The 25,194-nt window shown below is 44.0% G+C and overlaps 1 protein-coding gene across 3 annotated transcripts in view; it reads left to right on the forward strand.

Moving 5' to 3' along the window:
- Nucleotides 1–25,194, forward strand: part of PSTPIP1 (proline-serine-threonine phosphatase interacting protein 1) — a 57,101-nt gene that overhangs the window by 5,782 nt on the left and 26,125 nt on the right. For all 3 annotated transcript variants that reach the window (XM_086849358.1, XM_023934237.2, XM_086849357.1), the window contains 2 exons: nt 15,066–15,166; nt 18,748–18,822. In XM_086849358.1, the coding sequence (XP_086705484.1) occupies nt 15,066–15,166; nt 18,748–18,822 (176 nt within the window). The remainder of the gene's footprint in view (nt 1–15,065; nt 15,167–18,747; nt 18,823–25,194) is intronic.

Below are 25,194 nucleotides of genomic sequence, written 5' to 3' on the forward strand. Positions count from 1 at the left end.
AAGGAGCAGAGCCAGCAGCTGCAAGCAAAATGCTCCTGCTCAGCTCCCTGCAGGCTCCCACCCTGCTGCCAGGAGCATTCCCAGGCATGCAGAGCCCAGGAGCTGTGAGGTAGCACAGGTAGAAAGGACCAGCTGAGCCCAGACATTCACAGCTGACCTAAGACCAGCAAATACTGAAAAGATGAGATCCATTCCATATTTGTTGTCTGACTTTTGTTTGAAAATCCTTTTGGTCTCCTGTTTTCAAGCTCTTTCCGTGCAGTTACAAGGTAAAAGGACCTTAGTAATTTCTCTCACTATGGTAATCTGAGGTTTTCTTGCAACTGGAGAATGAAAGTTCAATATCAAAATTCTAACATCGCAAAGTTGAGTAAACAGGATGTTATGTGGTTGCCTCTTTTCTGGGTAATCATTTAGCCAGCATCTAGGACTGACTTAAAGAAAGACATGAAGCCATATGAACTCTTCCTGCCATTGCCTGGCTGTTCTTTCTGCTTGTGCTCTCTTTCTCTCCACCCATGCTTCAGGGTAAACCCTCTCCTGTAGAAAACAGAAAGGCAGAGACAAAAACACATATCAATGAACCACCATCCTCTGGACTCTTCCAGGAAGCCCTCCCCACCCCACTGCAGTAATAGATTTGAACAGTTAAAACTAATAAAAATACAATGAGGAAATACAAAAGTCAGTGTTGATGTTAGGACTAACTGTGCATGACCACACCTATGTGTGATTCTCCTCCTCTGTGCACCCACTGACTGCACAGTGCAGTGCACAGGGTGGGACACAGCTGTGGGTCAGAAGCCCTGGGAGCTTCAGCCCTTGTATTGCTGAAGTTCCTTGGAAAACAAGCCACATGATTTTAGAGCTGGTACTTTTGGTATAGTTATTTTTCAGTGTCTTGGTCTTTAGGGAGAATAAATCAAGTTATGGGAGTAGTGTGAGGGTGATTAATGCCAGCTGACAATCTGGCCAGGCCAGTTCTTCATGGCTCCTCTTCCCTAAACTCTCCTGTGCTTAGTCACGTTACCATGACTCAAATCCTTGCTTAGTTTTGAAGCTAACACCTTCTTTAAAGCAAAGCATCTTTGGATTTCATATTTTTTGGCTGGAAATGTAATGCCCAGCTTGATTAAGAAGGCAGGAATATATTAAAATATATATTATTATATAAGGATAATATATTGCAGGATGGAAGCTTTAGCTACACAATAAGTCTTTTAAAGTGAAAACTTACAGGATATTGCACAACACAGCACTAGTGTGCAGCTTGCCCCCCACATCACAAGATCAGCAATTATTTTTGCATTCATAAGGTTCTGTTGTAAGAGGAAAATGAATTCATGTGGTTGGCTTCAGCAAGAAATGATCTCCTGTATTTGGTGTGTCCATTGAACAGAAACTGCCTTTCTGATTGACAGAGGTGTTTGCCCCTTGGTGGATGCCTCAACACAGAGCCCTGATCTCTGATTGCTGCACCCCCTCCCTGTGCTTTGCCCTGATGAGGTGTCCCTGAGCAGCAGCTCCCTGCTCCAGCATTAGGCAAGTTCTGGATAAGCAGGGGTTTCCTCAGGACCTACCTCAATGCAAGATATGTAAAGAAACCCTAAGGGCAGATCTCCCACAACTAGCACCATTCATTCCTCCCCACAGTTCCCCAGACTTCATAAGAACAGCATGTGCTGTCTTCCAGGAAAATGCAAATTGTTCCTCATAACAGGTTTAAGTTTTATCCCCTCTTTTCCAAACAAATGTAGCAATGATAGTACTATACTAAAATTTACACACTTAGTTCAATTATATTTTCTTTGTAGCATGGCCTGAGCAAAAACCTGTGTGTTTTTAATTACAATTTTTATTTCTATATGCTCCACACTCTCTGTAGTGTAAGGAACTGTTGCTCAAAGTCTGCACTAAAATGTGCTTCTTAGCAGAAGTTTTCTATCCTCTGTTAATATTTTTTGGAAAACGTTAGTGAGATAAAAATTCAAATTTGGTTTGATAGCCAATGCAGGGCAGTTGCTGATGGATTAATATTCTGCTGGGCTGCTGTACAAGCCTGACAGATGTTACCTGTCTTCTTTAGCATCATATAAGACAGGTAGGGCAATTCCCATGTTAATGAGGAGTGTGTGTGTGGCACCAGCTGAGCTCCATGTTAACAGGGTTATGTTAACAGGCAGAGCAACAGTAATTTTTTTGTCACAAAAAACACTATCCAAGAAAATCTTTCCCCCTCAGTCACAGAGTGTCTTTCTTAGTCTCATTCTGTGTTCTTGCACTCATCGTTGCTTTTCCTTTGCAATTCCTGTCATTGCCTTTTCCTTCTGTCTCCCTCCAACCTGCTGCTCAAAGCTGCAGCTGCAGCCCCTGAAATGCAGCCGTTTCTGGCCAAGAGGTAGGAAGGTACTGGCACCACTTCTGTGCTTTGCCATACCCACCTGGGAACAGGGAATGAGGAAAGCTTTCAAAGGAGCTGGTTGGCTCCAAAGTGCCCAGAGCTGAGTGGGAGCAAATCTATTCTCTTGGACAGCTTTGAATCAAATTCAAGCAGCCATGTCAATTCTGAAAGTGTGTCATGGGCTCCTAAGGTACTTAGGATTTAAAAATAAACACATGAAGTGTGAAATGCTTGTTCCTTCTCAGCTGTGGGATGAGCTCGGGGCTTGTGGATTCTCACAGCTCACATTTAAAAGTGTGGGGGAGATGCAGGCCAGGCAAATATGAAGCAGGCCTTGAACAAAGCTGGGAGGATTTGCTGCCCTGCCCTGCTGTGGGCTGGTCCTTCCCACATCCCTGCCTGTGGATCATGGTTGTGGTCAGACACTGCAACTGTGGGAGCCGTGGAAGTGCTTCAGGAACAGGGACTGTTACAAAGGTGTTTAGTCTGTCTTGATTTGACTTCAGGCTATGTTCAGCCTCAGGTTCAGTGTAAAGTTGACTTTGTAGGTGAGCCTCTCAACTCCTCCTGTAGCTTTTTCACACAATGGTCTGTTGTATATGCCAAAAAAAGATGTAATTAGCTTCACAAATAATTTAGCTTCTAATGAGACTCTTAACTGTGGAACAAGAGCTCCATGGTGATAAAAGTCACAGTGAAGCTATTTCCTAAACTTATTAGGCAACATGCTGAAGAAATACAGCATCAATGGTTTTACTCAAAATAGGAAGTTTATTTATACCAGGAGTTACCCTGCTTTCCTGTAGAGGTTGAGCTTTGCAGGGCCTGTTGTTTTGCAGCAGGTCTGTGAGGAGGAAGTGAGACTGGGCAGGTTTGTTGGGAGGAACTGGAGCTGGGGAGGCTCCTGCCAGCCCAGCACTCTGAGGCTGACTTGGGGCAGGCAGGGATGAGGCTGGCAAGCCTTCTAGCCTGGCATCCCAGCCTTGCAAGTGGGTCCCACTGAGTTTGATCTGAATGGCATGGCACTGATTGCATCTAACCTTATTGACACAAGGCAGATTAAGATAAAACATCTCCCTGCACAACAGCACACAGGTGGGCTCTGCTGTCAGCATCTCCTGCATCTCCCTGAGCCCCAGAGACATGGCCATGGTCCTGCATCTCCCTGAGCCCCAGAGACAGGCATGGCCACAGTGCTGATCACATCCAGGCCAAGTCATCGCTGCAGGACGTGTGTGGAAATGTGGAATAAAGGGAGAGCCAGCTTGGAAAAGTTGAACTGGTTGCCCAGCTGATGTCTGTGTTTGTTGTGAGGTCAATTCATCTCCAGAGAATAGGCTGCTCTAATCTTTTTCTACGTGTAATTTCTTCCTCCATTCCCCCAGCTGCTCTGGGAAGGACACTTGGCTCACTAAGGCAATGAGAAGCACCTGTGGAGGGTGGAAGGGGGGCAATCACAACAGTCATTGAAACCAGAGGAAATCACACGTAGAAAACCTGATCAGTCATTGTGGCTATGGAAACACTGGTGCTTCACCAGTCACTTCTGAGCAGAGCACAACAGCTAAAATGAAGCTCAATTGAGCTAACACTAGATGAATGGATTTACAGAGAGTTCATTTTGGGTCAGTGACTGAAATAATTAAACTGTTAAATACGCTTTATTACAATTTTCTGATGAAAATTGTTACAAAATTCTGATGAAAACCATGTTGCAGCTGAGGGGTTTGACTATTCAAATTGGTTGATTGATGAAGTAAGTCACTGTGACAACTTCGTTAATATTTTTACAGAGCTGTGTCTGGTATGTTTTGATCCATCCTGCTCTGCAAAAGTTGGTTGGTTTTGCTTGGGCTCAGAGAAGGGGAAGGTTCTTATTTCTGCCAATTTTAAGTGTGCCATGAGTCTATATTTTAAATATGGAATAGGTGAGTCATGGACTCTTCACCTGCATGTACATGGCCACATCTAACAAACACCACCTAAAGAGTATTTGTCACACACAGCTTGAAATGGAGTGTCTCACAAAGATCAGAGGGTGTCTTCTGGCTTGCCAGAGCAGCCCACTGAGGTGCATTTTCTGAGGTAGAGTCAAAGAATAGCTGAAGTTGGAAGGGGCCTCTGGACATCTCCAGCCAACCCTCGCTCAGATTGCGAGTTGCAGCACTGAGCTCAGAGTATCTCCACAGGTGGAGACTCCACAGCCTCTCTGTGCAAACTGATACCTGTGATTCCCTGGTGTCTCACCACCCTCTCAGCAAAAACCTTCCCGTGCTTAAACAGGACTTCTTGAATTTCCATAGGTGCCCGTTGCCTCTTGCCCTGTCACTGGGTGCCCCTGCTCCCTCCACAGGAATCTGAGCACACTGAACATCTCTTGTGCAGGCTGAGCAGTGCCAGCCCTCAGCCTCTCCTCCCACCACAGCTTCTCCAGGGTGGATCTCAGAGTGTCCTTACAAATCCCATTTCAACAGAATTTTTCCTGGCAGGACTGGCTGATTCATGGCCCATCCCTTTCCTCCCTCAAGGCCGACACTCCTGCAATGCAGCAGAGCTGCCTCTTCAGTCGCTGGCTGGGGACACTGAACTTGTGCTGCTTTGTAGGCATAGGGACACTGACATTTCAATCCAGTAACACTCATTGTATGCTTATATGGAAGACAAGTTAGGCTGTTTTGTTGTATTTCAGCTCCTTTAGTTCAAGAAGATCTTTTTCTGATTTCATTTTCCTGCCTTGCCACAGCAAGGTAGATTCCAGCAGGCAGATGGCACAGAAAACAGGAGTTTCATCTGCAGTTTAATCTAGGTTTTGTAATAAAGTTTTTCTCAGCAGCCACAGTTCAATAATTCACAAAGTTCACTGTGTTGTTCAGTAAGAGTTTGGGGATTTGAGGCTGGGATGAGGTGAGGGCTGGTGGAACAGCTCTGCATGAAGATCACTCAGCCTTGCTCAGGGTGTCAAGGTGAAGGAAAAAACCCACATTGAAAATATGCATCTGGATCCCAACAGCTTTTCAGCTCCCCAGAGAATTATTCCCTTGCTGTACATGGAGTTAGTACTTCTTTAAAGTGGTGGGAAAATATCACTGAACAAGACTGAGGAATTGAAAAGTTCCATAGCTCCTCATGCAACTTTATCTTTACTTGAAATGAAAGGCAACAGTCTTTGGAATTAAGTGAAAATGTACCAGCTTGGGCCAGCTTAGAGATACCAACTCATGTGATTCCATTCAGAGCAAATAAATAATCTTTGTCCAGGCCTAATGTATTCCTAATATGAAAGAAAAATAAAAAATAAAGGGTGGGGACAAAGACAAAAAGGAAAATAGGTGGTCAGCAGCCCTGAGGTCTGAGTATCATCACTTCATGCTCCTTACAGTAGGTGGTGTAATTAATGAAGGGTAGTTAACAAGTCAGGACTGATAAACAGCCCCGGGATTGCTGCTCAGTGGGATGGAAATCCCCAGGAGCACCAGGAGAAGGAAAGGAGGGCCTTGCCATTGAAAGACCATGGATGCACATTTGGTTAGGACTTGGGTTTCTGGCAGAATCTATTATGTAGAAAAACATGGTTTTACTGGAAGTAGGGGTGCTGTTTTGGAAAATAAAGCTGGGCTTTGATGAAAAAGTTCACACCTGGTAGAGGCTTTCTCTGGAGATGGAAAACTAAGGTGCATTTGCTCACCAAAGAGGAAGAGACCAGGCTATAATATAATATAATTATAATATAATATAATATAATATAATATAATATAATATAATATACTTTTCACGAATATTAAAATGAATATTATATGTATAATGTTGGAAACTTTGCTGTATGAAACTAAGAAATAGTGGTGTAATACATATATATATATATTAGGAAGTAGTATGGTATTACAATAAAGATTGCTTTTGTTCATATATGAATGAGAATGAAAAGATAGAAAACCCACCCCCTGCATTCTTAGATTATATTATCCAGATGAAGACAGCACTGACTGGAGTTCCAAGGGAGGAATTTATTGAACCTCTCTAGTCAGGGACTGTAAGACTCAATGGAGCCAAGAAGATTGATCTATTGGGGAGGGGGAGTTGAAGCTAAACAAAGAACATCTAAAACTTAAGAGGAATGTTTGAGTCATTTATGAATATGCAAGAGATTGGTGTTTTTAAGGGACAATCCTTTGTTAGTAAGGTGTGCTCTTGCCTGAATGCTGAGGCACCCAGCTGTATTTGTTCATTTTGCTTTATTTCTGTCTCATACCTGTCTTTTATAAAACTTTTTAAATTATACCAAAAAGGTGAACCTCATTTTTCACACCCCCACATAAAACAGCTGGAGAAAGAGGTTCAAGTGAAATTCCCCTTCCCTGTACAGGCAGCAGATGGGGGGTGGTGTGGCAGCTGTGAGAGGGGGTGTCTCAATCAGATACTCACGGAGTGGAAGAATGTTGCGTCATGTTGAGTAATCGGATATGTTGAAAATTATTAATTGGCAAAGATCTCTTGTGAAATGGAATTGGTAGCATGTAGCTATTGAAATCATCTTTACTAAGAAGTGAAGTAAATCTTTAATTCAATCTCCTTGTACAACAAGACTGGGAATATTTCCTGAAGTTTTACCCTTCCCCACATGCCAGGAGACACCAGTAACAAATAGAGCATGGGTTCAGCAGTGGCTTTTGTGAAGTGCCTTTTTCAGGACTGACAGGAAACAATTGTAAGCATTTTAAGACAAGGAGGAGAAAGACACATAGTTTTTTAATAAATTAAAGTGCTAACTAAGCAGGTCTGGTTCCAGTGGCTCTGTAAGACCTGGTGGACAGTTGTCTCTGGACTTGAGCAAGTCAGGGCTGTTTCAGGTGTTTTCACTCACGGTGGTCTGGTCACTAAGCCCACTACAAGAAGGAGAGGAGCCTTCTTATAACAGAGAAGGAAACTGGAAGTGCATGAACTAAAGAGGAATAGAAACAAAAGCAATCTCTGACTATTGTTTTGTGTAAAACAGAAGTATCCTCTACTTGTAAGATTCTATTTCTCCTTATTTTTCTTCCAGTTTTTCTTGTGTAGCTAATGTTACTCAGTAGGAGACTGAAGGAACATCTGATTCCACCACTGACACATTTATCTGTCATGTTTCAGAAGGACCACGGCAACAGTGCTGTGCCTTCTGAAAGACAGGTGCAAATCCTCACTTCTGGCCTCTCTGTTGGCTTCCAAGGAGAAGCCACTTTAATTCATGGACTTACCTGTCGTCTGAAGTCATATGGAGAAAATACAAAGGGATGCTGCCACGTCAAACCTGTGTCATGTAGCCACATCAAGCTACATTTAAAACTGGTGAAGGATTCTGCTGCCTCCTGTCCCATTTCTTACTATCCCCATCACAGAGGTGTTCCAGAAGTTTGTTCTATATGGATTTTCTGAATGGATTCCTAGTTTTTTTCATGCTTTTTGTTGTGATGCATGTTTGTCTGCTGGCTCCTTTCTCCTTCTGCTAAGGACAGGAGCATTGGGGCTCTAAATTGCACTCCAAATAATGTTTAATCAAATTATTAAGAAGACAACCTAAAACAGAGATAATAAGCACAAGCAGAGTCCTATTAGTAGACTGGAATTGAGACTTTCCAAGGCTGTTCCCTGTTGCCATGAGTCTGCCAGCCAGCAAACCACCTGCAAAAGTGAGGCAGGCTTTTGTGCAGCCATCACTTTGGAGCTGTGCAAATCAGGGGGTGATTAAAACATAAAGAGCCAAACAATATGCTGTGACTGTAAGAATGCCTAATACATAACACATGAGCAGTACAGGATGCCAGTGAGGAGGGTGAGGGCTCAGGAAGCTGAGGACAAATTCCTGTGTCAGCAGAACTCTAAATCAACCATTTCCTTCTCAGAGAAAACCCGCAGGGTCAAGAGCAAAGGACCACTGAGGAGCTACCATTTTGCTCAGTGTCATTTGCAGTGCTATTGTATAGTTTGTGACTCTCAATTTCAGTTTTATCTCTGACTATCCTAGCTGCTGCAGGTTTGAAGTCTGATGAGAACCTTGCTATAGGAGCAGTGGGAGATGCAGTTTAGCAGCCCAGCAATTGGAATGTTGCAGAGGCGGTGGTTTTTCCTTTCTGATTTTTGAAGGTCCCATTCAAGGTTCACCTCTATGCTGTTGCCTGGCAATAAATACCATTTGCTCCCCATGAAAGGTATTGCATATCAGGTTTAGGTAACAGGCTGCAGCAAAACTGCAAACTAAGCCTCTGGTGGAAAATGCCCAAGTCAACTCCTGGAATTATCACCGAAATGTCCCTACCTACATCCTGAGCAAACATTTGTTTCTGATACACGAAGAGCGAATTTACAAGAAGTGACAAAAATCTTATACAACCAGCTACAACCCACCTACTCCTCCTTGCTTTTTCTGCTTATGTGGGAAAAAACAAATCAATACTTAAAAAAAAAGAAAAAAAAAAAAGATTTTGTAAGCTCTGTATATTGTATAAATTGTATTTTGTATGAATTCTGTAGTCAGTCTCGGAAAGCACAAGCAACCATCACATTCTGTTGTGATGTTTGGATCCACAAATCCATTCCAACTGATTTCAGCCAGTAGGAAAAAGGAGATCTTACACAGTACAGTGTGAACAAATGCTTTTAAACCCACTAAGCAGTTGATTGTGACATGAACATGTGTGGAAAAGGACTCATATCACACCCAGCACAGGTCAGGGGAGGACATTTTGGTCAGAGGTTTCTGATGTGACACCGCTCTGTTCTGGGCACGGTGATCTTCCCCCACAGATGTGCTCAGCTCAGAATGGGGTTGCTGAGCTGCATTTTCAGCTGCTGGCAGAGGCCCAGGCTGAAAAGCTGGGGTTGGTTTTGAAAGGGGCTCTTTCATGTGCCCCTGTGGTGGAGCAGAGCCGGGATAGCAGCGGTGGAACAGGAAGCAGCAGCAGCAAAGCAGCTCTTATCGCAGCAGGGCTGCACCAGGCACCCCTGAGCCCCAGAGCTGCACAGGGTGTTTCAGCACACACAAAGCAGTGGTGCTCACTGCTGTCCTGTTTGTTCCAGGACAGTGTGAAAAGCAGCAGTAAACTTCCCAAAACACTTTGTGTCAGGAATATATTTCTAGAACCACTAGGAAATTTTAAAGTGTACCAGGGATAAAACCACAAAACATAAAGCAAGTGATTGAATTACAGTGAAAGACCGTGGCATGACAGGAAATATCCAGTCTAATGTACCTGGAGATTCTAAATCATGTTTGCCTGCTCATCTACACATATGAAGCCCTTGGCAGGGCACTTGACAAGGAGACTGACAGACCAAGGGAACAGGGCTGGAAACACTCACAGCCAGTACCCAGTGGTATGATGCAAGAATACAATTAATTGATTTAATTCAGTCGGAACAACTTACTTTCAGTCCAGGACTGAGATATTAGGTGTGATAGAAAGGATTTCTTTCTGACAGTTGAAAAAGATACTGTCAAAATGACGCTTGTTCAAAATGTCATTGTGCCCTGCTCTCTCTAAACTTCCTCCTCACACCAGTAGTTGTTTCCTTTTTAACTCTGGGAAAGTAGATCTCAGGTTTTTATTTTACTAAAACTGTTATAAGCATACCTAAACTAAACAAGATATGAATGCAAAAAAAGCTTGATTTAGAGAAAAGTTCCAAAGATACCCATAACAGATTCAGTTTCAATTATTTTTCTCTTAGAAAATCTGTATTAATAGATTATTTGGATCAGGTAGCAACATTTAGCATTTTCAGTCCAAAACCGTGTGAGAACACTTCTGATACAAGCTTTGGAAAAATATCATTAGGAACCAAGACGAGGAATGAACTTTTCTAACTAAATACTTTAAACTTAAGAGAAAGTGTGGGGGTTTAAAAATATACATATATATATATTTACTATTGGCAGATAATACATTTCAAATAATTCCTAAATGAGGGCAGGTTAGGCTGAAGAAACCCCTGAGAGCTCTGCTGTGGCTGTCAGTGCTTGTGCCAGGCCCCCCTGAGAGGTGCAGAGCAGGTACCATGTGTGGACTTTGATGCTCTGTTTATCACCAGAAGAGTTCAGCACTGTCCTGCTGGGTACTGAGCAACGCACCCAGTGTCTGCTGTGGAGTTTTTCCTTTTCCAGCCCTTTCTCCCCATCAGGGTGGTGCCACTGCCCTGCTGTACCCTGGGGTTATTGTCCCTGTTACCACCTGGAGCCGGTTCTGTACAGCAAGCAGGTGAGCAGGTGCTGCAGCTGGAGATGCTGGGATGAGTCCTTCCATGCTGAGAAGCAGAGCTGCAGCTCCCAGAACACTGCAGCAAGCCCAGGAGGAGCCCTGACACTCCCCAGACAGGACACACGGCTTCAGCAGCAGCGGCTGCCCTGCGGGAGATGCTAAGGTGCTGCCAAGCCAGCTAATCCTGCAGGAGCAGGGAGAGGTCTGAGTTGTGGTATGTAAACTACCTCTGAACAAGGTCCTGGATGGGCAGCTCAAGTGCCAGCATTATTAGAAATGCCCCAGGGAAAGCAGCCACAGCAGAAAAGCCCAGAGTTGCTATGGCACAGCCACAATGACCTGATGAGGTCATGTCACCGTGACCATCACCAGCTGGACGTGCAGGGTGTACCATAAGTGTTTGTACATGAGTTTGGATGATTTTATTTCCAGTGCATTGGAAAAGCTATTTACTGAAAGCTGCTTCAGTAATGAGCACAGAATTTTAGTCTTCCCTCCTTGATATTATTGCAATAGTAGCCTTGTCACTTCAAAATGTAAACCCTTGTACTTCAAAAAGCCTCTCAGTTCCCTCTGGGCACCCAGCAGCACAAGGCTCAGAGAAATGTGTTCTGGAATAAGGCTGATTCTCAGCGAGTTGCTAAAGACACAAGATTACCCAGCTTGGTGCCACCAGAAGGTAAGAGGAAATTGTCACCCCCCAGCAATCCTGGTACTTTCTACCCCCTAGGTAGGGAACTGACACTCCCAGTCTTCCCTTGCAGCCTTCATTACCAAATTCCAAATCCTTAGAGCCTCTCCCTGATGGCTGTGGGAACCAGCTCAGAGCCAGCCCTGAGTAATCTCTCCCACAATTAACATTTGGAATGGGTATCCCAGCGTGCTCACTGTCTTCACCACTGCTTGCAGGCTTCCATTCCTCCTTCCAGGTATTCTAGGATAAGCTGTTCTGCTCAAACTAGAGCACAGAAATTGTGGGTTTCAGTCATACACTCCCCTCCACATTTATTTTGTCTCTGAAGGAACAGTGTTGCTCATTGCACTGGAGGGAAGCAACTTTTGTCACTGGGCAGAGGAGACTAAATGCTGCCCCTCTTTTACCTGTGATTTTCAAGAAGAAAAAAAGAAGAAAATCCACAGGCAGAGACCAGAGCACACATGCAGAGTTAGGGGAACACAGCTCTGCTCACAACACTGAAATCCCTGTCAAGCACTTTCTTGTTCGTGATTATAGGCCTGTTGGACAACAAGGAATAACTAATCTTTTTTAGTAACAAGGATTAAATCCTCTTTCACAGCCACACACGCTTTGAGAATCCCTTTCTTGACAATGAGAGAAATTGCTGGTGGTGAGTTAAATCACCCTCTTCCAAGCAACTAGATTTCAGTATAAGCAAATGATATTTTACACATTTAATGACTATATTTATTATCTAATTAAAGCATTTTTTCTGATTTCTAAAAAAAAAATAATAGTTCTTTGACTATTCATTAGTTCTTAGAATCATCACAAAATCCTTTCTGAGAAGTAGCAAGCACTGTCTGAGTAGTGCAGCTTAACAGCTTTTGCAAAACCACTCAATGCGGGTGCTAATTATAACACAAAATGGTAAATGGAAAATAGAATAGAGGCGAGACAGCTTAGCAAGGCTAGACAGTTGTTTAATGAGATCCAGCCTTGCTGTCTGATTGTCTTGACAAAGAAAATGTGAGGTCACTTATGGTGTTACACAGGAAATCCTTAAGACACTAGATAAAAACAAAATGGGACTGAACAGACGAAGCAGGGGAAGAATTCTGAAGTGGGCAAACACACTGATCTGGGGGAGGTGCTGGATCCTGCCATGAGACATGAAGAATGGGCTGCAAATAGCTGTGCTTGAAATAAACAGGTAGAATGAAATATTGTACAGGAGGTATCTGATAACCTTTGAGCCTGGAGTAACAGAAAAGAGATAAAAATCAAAGTTTCAAAGTACAAAATGGGAGTAAGAGATCAGTAGTGAAAAAAATCCAATATACTCTGAGACCTTGTTGAATAAAATAGCAGAAGAGCAGAGAATTGCAGGTATATCTGTAGATCTTAGCTCATTTGAGTGCCACTGCTATGATTTGATAGTGGAAGAAGGCAAATACAATCCTCTGATGAACCACAAGTGTTTCTTAGAGGGCTGACATTAATGCCATGGTACAAAGCACCACTTATTCTTTACTGGAGTGGTAAAGCATCATCCTTGTCCAACAGGGATTTATTCAACCTTGAACAGGTGCTATAACAACACATGGGAATCAGTGGGATGAAAAAGCAGAATGTCAGGAAAGGGCAAAGGAGGTTTGCTTGGATGCAAGGAGATGTTGAGAGGGGATGCAGTTGTACAACACGTGGAAGAAGAAATAGAGCTGTTGAAAAGAAAGGGAAACATTTGTGCAAGCTGAGGCCTGAGTGATTCATTGCTGTGTTGTGGTTGGAAATTAAGAAGCAGTGCTGCAGGATGAGTGACCAGAGCAGCTCACACTTGTCTCAGCCTGGCTGTGGCATTTCCTCTCGCTCCCTCTGCAGCCTGGGTGGGTGGCACGAGCTGTTCAGAGCACAGCCAGAGCTGCTGCCTGCGAGCCCTGGTTTGGGTTTCTGACCCTGGCGTTTCTGAACAGGGCCTCCACGTTCTTCAGGAACACAGAGGAGGACAAGAAAGCAAATTGTGAGATGAGTGCCCCTCAAAACAAGATAGATTACATGAGTGTCTGTGGTAGAAGTCCTTCTTAGGAGCCAAATCTCTCTACAAGGCCCAGCCAGAGGAACAAAGCCCAGAGGAACCTGGCAGGCAGTGAGGCAGTGATGCTTCCAGGGGCCTGAGGAAAGGGGCCTGTGCCCCCCAGCACACTGCTGTGTTTGTGTGTGTGGTTTTGCGTTGATAACAAGTTGGGGTTGCATTCTCAGTTTAGGGAATTTAATCAGCCTTCTCTCAGACATAAAGAATTTGTCATCCTTTCAGTGTAACATGATATTACAGTTGTTACAGTGCCATTTTAAAAGAGGTGGGGAACGACACCAAGTGAGTTTTAGGATTTACTGAGCAAAGAGAGATATTGAACAGAAAGGCAGACTAGCTTCACAGTGAGCTGATCACTTTGCCTTTGCTGCCTGTGGCAGTGGCTGACTGCTGGGGTGATACCAACCCACAGGATATTTTCACTTACCTCATGGGCAGCATTTCTGGGACAAGAAAGCTGTGTGCACAGCTGTGGGACATAGCTGATTGCATCTGAAAATACACAATTAAAATGCTGCGGGTGTGAGTTGGTTGTGGAACATCTGACCAGAGTTTCTGCCAGGCAGAGAGAGCCATTTATAGTAATTTTTCTACAGCAGTGATGCCTTCTGCCATTGGAATGTCCTCAAAAACAAGAGAGAGGGGGAAGTGCTAAGTTCATTGCCAGAGTATTATCAAGAACCTTTCCTACTTTTCTCTCTGAATGGCAAAACTTGCTGCTTCTCATTTATTTCACAGCAGGATCCCTCCCTGTGATGTGTGTGTAAATTACCCTTGGAAACATTAGGAAAACAAATGTTTTGGGCTTGAGATCCTGTTTCTTCAGGGGTGATGGCTTTTACAATGAACTGTAGCACTGGAAATGTTACTACAACCTGTAGGTTTACAGGGATTGTCTGCAGAAATTTATCCTAGCTCTTGAAGAACCAAAAACCCCTGTTCCTAGATCTGCAAATCTCCAGAAATCCCAAGGCCTGCAAGGCTGCCATCAACCACCAGCATTCACCCCCAGAGCTCCCCTGCTCCTCTCCAGTCCCAGCAACAAGGAAGCAAAGGCACAAGCTCAAGTGCCCAAGCAGTTGCTTGCCAGAGGATCTTTTCCAAGTACCAAAACTTAAACAGCTGTCTTCTTCACAAGTGGTGGTGGAAAGCAATAAAGCAACCCATTTATTAAATGGTAACTGCTTAGGGGACAGTGGATGCATGTATAAACTGCATTCAGTTCATATATAAGGGCTTGTATTGTAGATAAAGTGCTTGAGGGAAGGAACACACTCGTTCTCTTTATGGTTTCACAGCCTGTGATTTTACCATAATGCTGAAACTTAAAGCTCAGAAAACATTCACCACTACATTTTCAATAATACTATTTCTATGTACTGGTTAACTCAGGCTCCCTGTGGAAAAATGGCCTGTCCTGATCCTGTTGTGAGGCAGTGAGAGGACCAGGGGTAGAACAGAAATCCTGTCTCCCTGTGCTACAAATCCATTAAAACAACACTGCTGACCAGGTGGCACAGTCACTGCCCTCAGGCTGATATTTGTACTGAGCTGACTCTTTTTTTCTGAAAATATGGTAAGAGGAATTAAGAAATAAGAATTAGAATTAAGGTAAGAGGAACTGATGTGCTTAACAGCTATTACCTTTTTTTCTGTTTTCAGTGCAAGGAGTTCACCTTCCACACTGGCTATGAGGTGCTCGTACAGCGGCTACTGGAGGGGAAGAAGATGTGCAAAGATGTGGAGGATTTGCTCAAGCAGAGGTATGAAAATCAGTGTGAAAAAAGTGTGAACAGCCTCCTTTTTCATCTCATTTGGCATCTGGAAGGGAATAGCAGGCTGTTTCTCAGTTTGGTAGTTATGAACTTACATAGAAAAGACTGAGTAATATGAATCCCAGCCTTGTGATGTGAAGGTGGATAAACAGAAATCTCAAGGACTTGAGAAGGGAAGGTTGAAAGAGTCAGAAACCCAGAGCTCCACTAAAACCCTTCATTATGGGTCTAGAAATACACAGTAGCACCTACATCCACAAGTAACATTTCTAAATTTTCCCGTTTGCAGGGCAAAAATGACTTGCACATTTTTGTTTCTCTTTGAACATGCTGTTGCCACAGGCACTGTTTCAGTTTCCTGCCAGTACCAAAAATGAGACGTTTTTCAAACACAAAGCTACATAAAATGCTACCTAAAGCCTTACCCAGACATCCAAACCAGTCCCTGATGTTCACCAACCTTAGCAGGTTTGAGTAACGACGTTGTAGTTTATGTTCCTGATTATGTGCTTCTTGGTGCTTTCTCAACAGCAGCTATGGGCAGTTGACAATTTTGTGGGTGAGAAAATAACACTGCTGCTCTGGATCCTTTGGCATTCATTTTTGTAGGTGTGACTTTGAAAAACAGCTCTGAAGTTTGGTGCTGTTTTTAAGTGGCTTCAGCAGTTTCAGCATGTAGCATGAAGCACACACTTCCTCAGGCTTGACATGTAGGAAAGACGACATAAATATGGATTATATATCCAGCCGGAAATCCCAGAACAGTTTATCTCAGCACTGTCACCTTATGAATATTGGTCTGCCTTCCTGCTTTTTCTTCCCATACTATCCCCATCTAGTTTTCTTAGGTTTAGTGTGGTTTTCTGATGGCTGATTTTAAAGCCCTGGGACTTTCAAGGGAGTGTGAGCTGTCAGACTCAAAAGCTGTTTCACAGCATGTGAAGTGTCCCATCAAAACCTGAAGCTATTTAAATTGCTTTTCTCGACCACCAGTGGGAGCCTGTTATATTGGCACACATCACACAGTCCTTGAAGTCACATCTGCCTGATGGCAGCTTAGATGCAACTGTTTAAAACAGCATCTTTGTGCCTCGTAACTTACAGAGATCAGAACTGCACTGCAGGCCTTGGGCAGTGCAATTCTGCATTGGATGCTGCACACGGCTGTGTTCCTTCCAAAACATTGCAGAGCCTTCTGAAAGTTGCAGGATGAGTTTTTTCCTGGTTTATGGTGGAGGCATGAAGTTCTTTCCGTAAAGAAGAAAAAATACATGTACAGTCATTTTGGAAAAGTTTCCAAGATGTTTTTTACACCCCCAAGACATTGCAGAGGGTGTGTGCACGTGTGTGCCTGTGTGTGTACGTGCCCGTTGGGGGAGGAGGAAAAGGAGACCAGAAGTGGGCACTGAGTCAAAGATGTGATTTCCAGTTTATTGCTGGCAGGTGTTTGTTTCAACTCATCTTCACATCATTCACAGGAATGACCCAGCAGAAGATCAAAGGATGGGATGAATCTCTCTTTCTAGAGGCTTCCCATGACTCCTGCAGTCCTGAAACCAGCTGCCCTGGCCCTGGCCACATTAACACTCAGTTTTCCAACCATAAATCCCCCTAACTGGCCCAGAGAAGGGCCTAAGAGGTTTGGGAGTGAGAAAGCAATTGTATTCCATAACAAAGCCCAGGGTTAAAACACAAAGTATGTTCCATCTCTGGATGGCTGCAGGGAAACCTAGAAATGGTGTGCAGGAGTACTGGAAAGTGGGAAAAGCAGCATGAAGATGTGAATAGATGGTATCAGCCTCCTGTCAAATTCCTCTGACCCTGGGCTAGTCCAATCCAGTACATGCTGAGGTTTCAGGAGCTGGCACTGGTGTAAAAGCTGGCCAGGCTTTTTCCCCATGATATACTTGTATACTGAGCAAGAAAAGTGGGACTGCAGCACGAGTAACTCTTATTGCTGCACTGGCACTAAGCAAAGCCTCTGACACAGAAGTGTTTCCTGATACTGAAATCAGAGGAAAATTAATGTATTCTTCTTCTGCAGCACTATGTGTCAGGAGTGTATTTGCATTTTGATGAAATGTCATTCATCTAACATGAAAAGGAAGTGGTGTCTCTGTGTGGCCTGTCACCACATTTTGTACCCTGTTCCTCTATCAGGAATGCCAAGCACTGCTGTAGGAACACCCCACTAAAACACAGCAGTTCTGAGGGCAGCACATGCAGCATTCCACACATAGGAGCCATGGACAGAGGCCAGGAACACTCTCTGTTCCTGCTGCAGGGCCAGCACTCCTGCTCCAGCAGCCTGACTAATCTCCTTGGGCTGGGGAGAGTCCTGCCTCGGGTGCCAGGAGATGGTGGATTTGCACCTGAGCACCTTGGCTACGAGACAAGGTGCTCCCAAAGCCCAGGGGCATCAGGAAGGGTGGTGGGACCATCTCAGGGACCCACCCCAACAGCTGCCATGGGGTAAAACTTCAAGAGCAGCCCTCAAACTGCTGTAACTCAGCAAAAACACACAAAGCACCTCCTGGCCAAGCAGGAAGACTGATAGGACTAAATCCCAACAGGGTTGTAGGGCCTTGCACCCACATCAAATTCATTTTTTGAACAAAGGGTACATTTCTCTAAGGTGCCAACTGTCAGGCCAAAACAGTTTGAAATGCTTTGAAACTGCTTTTGAGAACTGGAATTAACCTAAACAAAAACATCCCTCCCCCCAGGTGCTAGGACCAGGCTATCTGTTCATTATTAATTATTGATCATCAATAGTTTTTAGCAGCTACTCAAAGACTGACAACTTGGTTCTACCCTGGGCTTGCACCCAGGAGAAAGGAACTAAACCATTTAGTACAAATACTTTTTTTTAAAGAGAACAGAACTTTGCTCCAGTGCTAGGGGAAGGGAAAACAGCAAAGGAATATTTGTATTTATTAACCATAGAAACAGAACCACTTTCCTGAGTCACCAGTTACAGTTCCCCATTAGGTGAGATACCACAGATTGTCCCTTCCACAAAGCTGCCCCAGCTTCACCAACCACACAGCCACCAGGGCTCCTTCCCCCTCGGCTTCCATGGCAGCTCTTCCAGCAGTGCCTCATCTTTTTAAGGGACAGAAATGTTCCTGCTATCCCTGGCTCCCATTTATTCTCAACATCTCTTGAATGGATGCTTTGGAAACTACTCTTCAGTCCCCTCACAGCCAGTGTTTTCATGGATCAAGTCAGCCATCATTTTTAGGTTCCTTTTGCTCTGCCCTGAACAACTTCATCTCATCACTGTTCACTTCCTTCTTCCCATGAATCCACGTTTTGGGGGAAGAGCTGTACATAGCATTCCACAGTAATCAAAGCCATGCAGATGGGCTTCATTTTTATCTCATTTCTTCCAGAAATAACTTAAATAACTAAAATATTTCAGAGGTTAACTAACAGCACTAGGATTGAGGAGATAGAGAAATTAAATAAGTTGCATTTCTGATGTTTTGCACCTCAGATACAATTACAAGATTTATGTAAATGTGATCCTGGTACCACTAAGAGAAACTGAGTTTTTCTTTTAACAGAGCACAAGCAGAAGAGAGATACGGGAAAGAGCTGGTTCAAATTGCCCGAAAAGCAGGAGGACAAACAGAAATCAAGTAAGGAATTCTTTTATTATTACTGCAAACAAAATGATTTTGGAAGAAATATCAGACTCTTGTGTTTTGCCTATGGATGGGGTCACAGCTACTCACTTCAGTGCATTACACAGCTCTTCACAATGTCCAGGGAAAGTGGGGAAACACCACAGTCCTTCACAGTGAGATTCACAGTCTTTATTTGGAAACTGCCGGCAGGTCCTTTCCTGAGAATTTTTTTTTTATTTCAAGATTCTTAATGCTTAATATTTGCTTCCAAAAGCAGACTAAAAGATGATGAAAAAAGAGAAAGGAAAAGGTTGTGAAATTTTTAGGATGGAGGTTTGGCAATTCTGGAAAGCTGGTGAACACTGAGAGACTGTGACAGCAGAAAGACCCCAAAAATCATCTTCTGCAGCAGGAAAAAAGGCTTAGCCTAAGAAAACAAAATATAAATCTCTTTGAAGGTACCTAATTTGAAATAATTCAATGGAACTACTGAAATACACTAAGATGACATCTATTTTTCTCTGTCTCCTCCATTACTATCTTAAATTATGTATAAATTGTGTTGGGAGGAGAAGATAGATGCTGGTATGGAATTTAACTTAATAAACACTGCTGATAAACTGCTGCTATTATTGATGGCAGTAGCAATAATGAGACATTTTGTCATTATTGTAACAAGTAATAATACAGTAATAAGGTGGAGGATGAAGATGTGGGGTCACAGAAGAGAATCCTGAAAGAGAAGACCTCAATCTAAACACAAAACAGCTCTATTGATCCCTGGGGCCTGCTCCCCTCCTCCATCCCATATCTCATTTCTTAGTTGATTTCCCATTGATTTATCACTCCCAGTGCAAGTGGTTTCCTGTCCATATTTGATGGGAAAGCTTGACCCCAAAGCCTTGCTGTGCCATGGGAGGCAGGTGCCAGCGATCCTGGAGCACCGCTGGGACTCTGCCAGGCTGGCACAGACACTGCTGTGCCAACCCCAGTGCTGGGCAATGCCAGGAGGATGTGCAAGGCTTTCCCTGCCAGTGCTCCAGCTCTGCCTGGCCCCTGAGCCAGGGATCCCACAGTCCTAGGAGATGGCTTCTGCCTTCCTGCTGGCTAACTGGTGAAAAGGAAGGAGAAGAAGAAATATTCTGAAATTAAAACATCAGATTAAGGATGGATGGGTTTTTCTCAACCCAAAGGCTAAGATCAGCATTTCAGGATTAAGGAAAGGCTTCACCTAAACTCCTTTACTGGCAGTACAGGGCAGGCAGAGCAAATGTGTTCAGCAACAAGCAGCTTTGGCTGCCCTTCAGTAACTTAGTGGACAATTCATGGGTCTGCCTTTTCCCAAGAGATTATGGGAGCTTGATTTAGAAGCAGAGCCAAGTCCCAGTGTTGGGATATGGATCCAAGTTCCCCTCAAGCTGGGGGAAGTTTGGACTTGGGCCCAGCTCCACTTTGATCCGGCAATTTTAAAGCTTGGCATGGAGGGAAGGCTGAGTACATGAACAAAGCTGTGCTGCAGAGCTGATTTACTGTGTTTCCATAAGCCACACCTGGTCAGGGAGACACCAGCTCTGCACTGATGTTTTTATCAGAGCTAGTGTCGCACTGCTCCTGTTCTGGAGCAGAGAGGACACTCAGCTCTCTCTCATCCAGCATCCTCTGATCGTTTAAGGAATTAGACGGTGAAGGGCATTGTCCAGGGCAAACAAAAAATCAGAGAAAACTAAAGTCTGTCCAGGGCTGGAACAACACAAGAAAATGCAATGTTTGGTTTTGATGCCTTAAAATGGTTGAATTTTCTGTGTCTGTGTGTTCTCAGTGTGAAGTTTCTGCTTGTTTATATGACACTGATTGCAGTTCTGCCCCCAAGGCCAGTCCTTCAGAGAGACTTGAGAGAGGGAATCTACGTACTCCCTGTAATAAGAAAAGCTTGAAAGGACAACTGTCCCAGTGCATTTTTCCAAGTGTTTTCTCCTTATAGGACTCCCTATTATCATTTAGCATACTAGGTCCTAATAGAATTTACAAGTACTTGACAGGCTGAACAGGCTGCTCACATCTTCAAATGCAGCTTTGGTAGCAGTACTTCTTAAAATCAAATGTATTTGTACCTAAAACTTCCATCTGACAATCACCAGGGAAAAAAAGTAGTTTCCAGGTTTTTTTTTTGCAGAACATTTTGCAGACCTTCCTGTGCCATGCTATGTATGGGAGAGGAGCAGGAATTACTAATTTTAAATCATTCAGTCATTTTCTTGCTAATGCAAAATTATTATCCTCTAGTCTTAAATTTAGCCACCTTTTAATATCTCAGATACTAAGGCTTTCTGCCACTTCTCCTGGGAAATTATTTCACACCCCAGTAGTTCCCAATATCAGGAGGATACCTGATACCCTTTCAAAAAAATCAATAAAAGGAACATAAAAAATGCATGCACAACAAACACCCAAAACCTTCCAGTATGAGAAAATTCCCAGAAGACCTTAAGAGAAACAACTGCAAGGCTGAGGTTGATATTTCAGCACAGTCAGGATAGGCACAAAACAAGGTGCAGGGAATAAGCACGATGAATAAATGCCAGCACCAGAGCAGCTTGGAGAAGGTGACAGCACACTGCACCAGGTAGTGGCCATTGCTGCAGAAGACAGTTCCCTCCCAAGCCTCCCCTATATTTTAAAAGCTTTTATTTTTGAATTCAAGAAAAGAGCAATTTCATCATTTTTCCAGGCTTGCTCCTTCTCCCCCCAAATTCTGCTTCAGCCAGAGCAACTTGCTGAACTCAGCTAAGTGTATAAATAGATTTTACTGCCCATTTTTGCTCACTGAAGACACAGATGAAGGAATATGCTGCTGACTCAAAAGAAAGATTATAGGGAAGGTTTACTGGAATGTAACAGCAACTCTGGGACCACTCTCTCCTGGTTTGAGAAAACTCTAGGTGACAGCAGCCATCAGGATGCCATCCTGTATCCCTGGGCTGCTCCCCAAGCATGGCTCCAGCTCTTCTGATGGAGAGCTTTGTCCCAAGCCTGGCAGGGACAGCTGCAGGCCAGGCACACAGGGCACTTCAGTGTGAGCAGCAGCAGTGACATCAGTGACCTGCTGAAAGAGACACCTGGGGTGTCCAGTGCAGACTCCCCAGCCCAGAAACGAGAGCCACTCTGACCTCAGGACTAGCAGGGGACAAGGTGTGAGTGCTGCTGCTGGAGGTGTGACTGACAGGCAGGGCCTCACTGCTCCTGTCTGTCCTGCACAGGTCAGAGTGTGTCTGACAGCACCAAAACCAGCAAGGCAGACACACTGCACCTCTTCTGATTTTTAAAAAAAGCCAAGATGGGGTTTCTGAAAGAAGCTGGTGCTGGATAGCCCTGACAGAGTAAACACGCTAGCTTCCAGCTCAGGAAATAAAAGTTCCCTCTAAGTGCTAACAGGCAAAGGACACTGTCACTCAATAGCCTGGCTGCTGGTCCTTGCCAAAAGCACTGCAGCTGGTACAAACTCCTTCCCATAGGGAGGGGGAGGCTCCTCTTCCCAGCCCATGGCACAGCTCTCACTCAGCAGTTGCTACATGCCTTGGCAAGCTCATTCCAAGGCACAGAAGGATGCACACACTTCAATCTAAGACTGCAAGAGGGACACATAGGCTCAGATTAATATTCTGTCCACAATACTGGAACCTAAGGGAAGGATCTAGAACAACAGGGCAAACATATGAAGATATTTATTCTAAATAATTTTCTAGCCATAGCAATCAGTAAGTTCACAGGATGCTACACCAGCAGCAGCTTTCTATGGAATAGCCTCCAGTGTTTTCTTCTTTTTCTTTGTTAAAACCCTGAAACATTTTAGGATCCACTGAGTCAATAGGTAAAACAATGTATGCCACTTTTTTAACTAAAAAAATTAAAGCTGCATCACCATTTCCTAGTTTCTACTCATAAAAGAAATTATAAAAAGGTGATGACAAACCTACAGCCATGTTTTCTTGGCAAATGACAGCTTATACCCACATCCAGCAGAGGAGAAAGAACAACAGATTTTGAAGTATAAACTGCAGTATTTGTACTCTCTGTGGTGCACACATGGGAGAGGGTGTAGAGAAATTGGGATTTTCAGCCAAGTTACAGACTGAGATCACAGTTGCAACTGTTTGCTGGGAGAGCAATGATGCCTCTCACACTAGAGATGATTCTCAGCAGAGCTTGTGCCTTTAAGAGGAAACACCTTTCTGGCTGCAAGGTGCCTGGGGATTTCCATGCAGCAGCTTTGGGCAACTCTTCAGCACAGCAACATGAAAGCCACAGAATACAGCTTCAGCCAAACCAGGGCCTCTGGGAACTCTGTTCTTCTGTAAAATAACTCATGTAAACACACACTAGCTGGTTAAATTCTGCCTAGGCTGACAACAGCTATTTTTGTCATTTGTTCTGCTTGTCTCTTATAATGTATATGATTTCCTACATTTTTAATCCCCTTTCCCCACTACCATCTCCTTAGGACCTTGGGAAAGGATAGTTCCTTCAAGCCCATGTGTGCTCTGCTGTTCTCTGTGATGCCTGAAATAGAACATTTCAGTGAGTGTGAGGTGAGAGCATCTGTAATGAAATGCCAATTGCTGTTTCCTGTGGATAAAAATAGTGCATCTGTCACTTAATATACAGAATCCTCTGTATTATTCCACACAAAGCAGGCATTTTTGAACTGAAGCTAGAAGTCAGTTGGGAAGGTCACAGCCTTCCATGGTTGCTTATTCTCCACGCAAATGTTCTGAAACCACACAGAATTTATACATTAGTGTTTGAATTTTCAGGACTCTGAAAATTGACCCAAGCCTCTGCTCAGTCCCTGTTAAATTTGATTTAGATAAGTTCTCTGGTGATGAGGACAGGCAGCAGTGCTGCTCTCTTTCTGAGAGATGTGAGGAAATTTAGCTTTATGTTAAAGGTACAAAATTTGTTTTGGCTGTTTTAACCTCTGATTCGGACAGCAGAGCTCATTCTAGAGCCACAAGGGATCTAATTTGTTGTCAGGTTTACGGGGAAGAGAAAGAACATGGAGATGTCTTCCTATATGCTCCCCTGCCCCAAAAAAGTCTGGGGTGATGTGTCTGTGCTGCCAGTGCCCAGCCCTGGAGTGATGATACAGCCCCCATCCTCTCAGTTCAGGTGTATTTCCACACACCTGGAAATGTGCAAGCAGCAGAACAGGGATGTGAACTCCCCACAGCATGAGAGGAACCGCTTGCTGCTTCCATGAAAGCCACAAAATCCCAAAGCTGTCACTGAGCCCAGCCTGGTGCACAGTGCAGCCTCTGATATGACAATTCATGTGTCTCCACATCACAGCCCAGCTGGGACCTGGACACAAATCCTTCCAGCTGCACTGAGGGCTATTGCCTTTCTGTTTATAGCTCCTCTGAGAACAAGAAAACATCCCAGCAAAATTCATTCTTCAATGTTTGTACCACATGCCCACTAAAGAAGGTCAGACACTGCTGTGTGCCTGGCCCAAGGCTGGGTTGTGACTCAGTTACCTCCCTGTTAGAAGAACACAATTCCTCCTTCATTTCCCTCTTGCAATGCAGACACAGTCCCAGGTGTGAATTATTTAAACCCAGATGATTTCAGATGCATCTCCCCACACTTTGCTACCACCACTGGGCTTCACTGAAGGAACTGTTGGTAAAACCCCATTGGGTGTTCCCTGTGTGCCAGGAGGAAAGGCAGATGTTAAGGGTGGCCTCAGAGGGGCTGTCACTGCCATGGTTTCACAACTCTGCTATCGGGATCCACGTTACCAGAGGCTGAGGGCAGACAGGACTGCTGGGAACTGTCTGTAGGGCTCATCTGGCACAGGCTTCTCTCAGTTACAGAAAAGGTATTTTTAACAATTATAAGAACAATTTAACTTTGTAGATTGTACCAATGTCAAAACAGAAACCTACCAGAAAGGAAGGTGGGGTTATTTCACACTTCTACTCACCAAGCAAAGGAAGAAAAGAAAGAAAATTAAAAACGATCTGTGGTTTTCCGGTTATAGAAGAGCCTGTTTTACCTTCCTGTGTGCAAGATATAAAGGGACTCTCTAAATTACTCACTTAACCCAGCGTCTAAAGGCAAAGTACTGGGAAAAAATGCCCAAACTATCAAGGTTAAAGTTGAAAATATTCAAAAAGACAAAATAGTGTGGTGCAACAGTGCACGTGGTGAGAACAGCTGTCACCAAAGCACTGCCACTGACAGGGCTCTGCTAATTACATCTCTGCTGCCACGAAATTCAGCTTTTAATGGCTGTGAAGCAGGCCAACAGAGCAATTCCTGATGGTCCCTGTGGCACAGAGGACTGCCCAGCACAGCTCAGTGTTTCAGCAAAAAACAAAATCA

Source organism: Cyanistes caeruleus, chromosome 13 (assembly GCF_971803275.1).
Source record: "Cyanistes caeruleus chromosome 13, bCyaCae1.hap1.1, whole genome shotgun sequence".
Taxonomy (NCBI): domain Eukaryota; kingdom Metazoa; phylum Chordata; class Aves; order Passeriformes; family Paridae; genus Cyanistes; species Cyanistes caeruleus.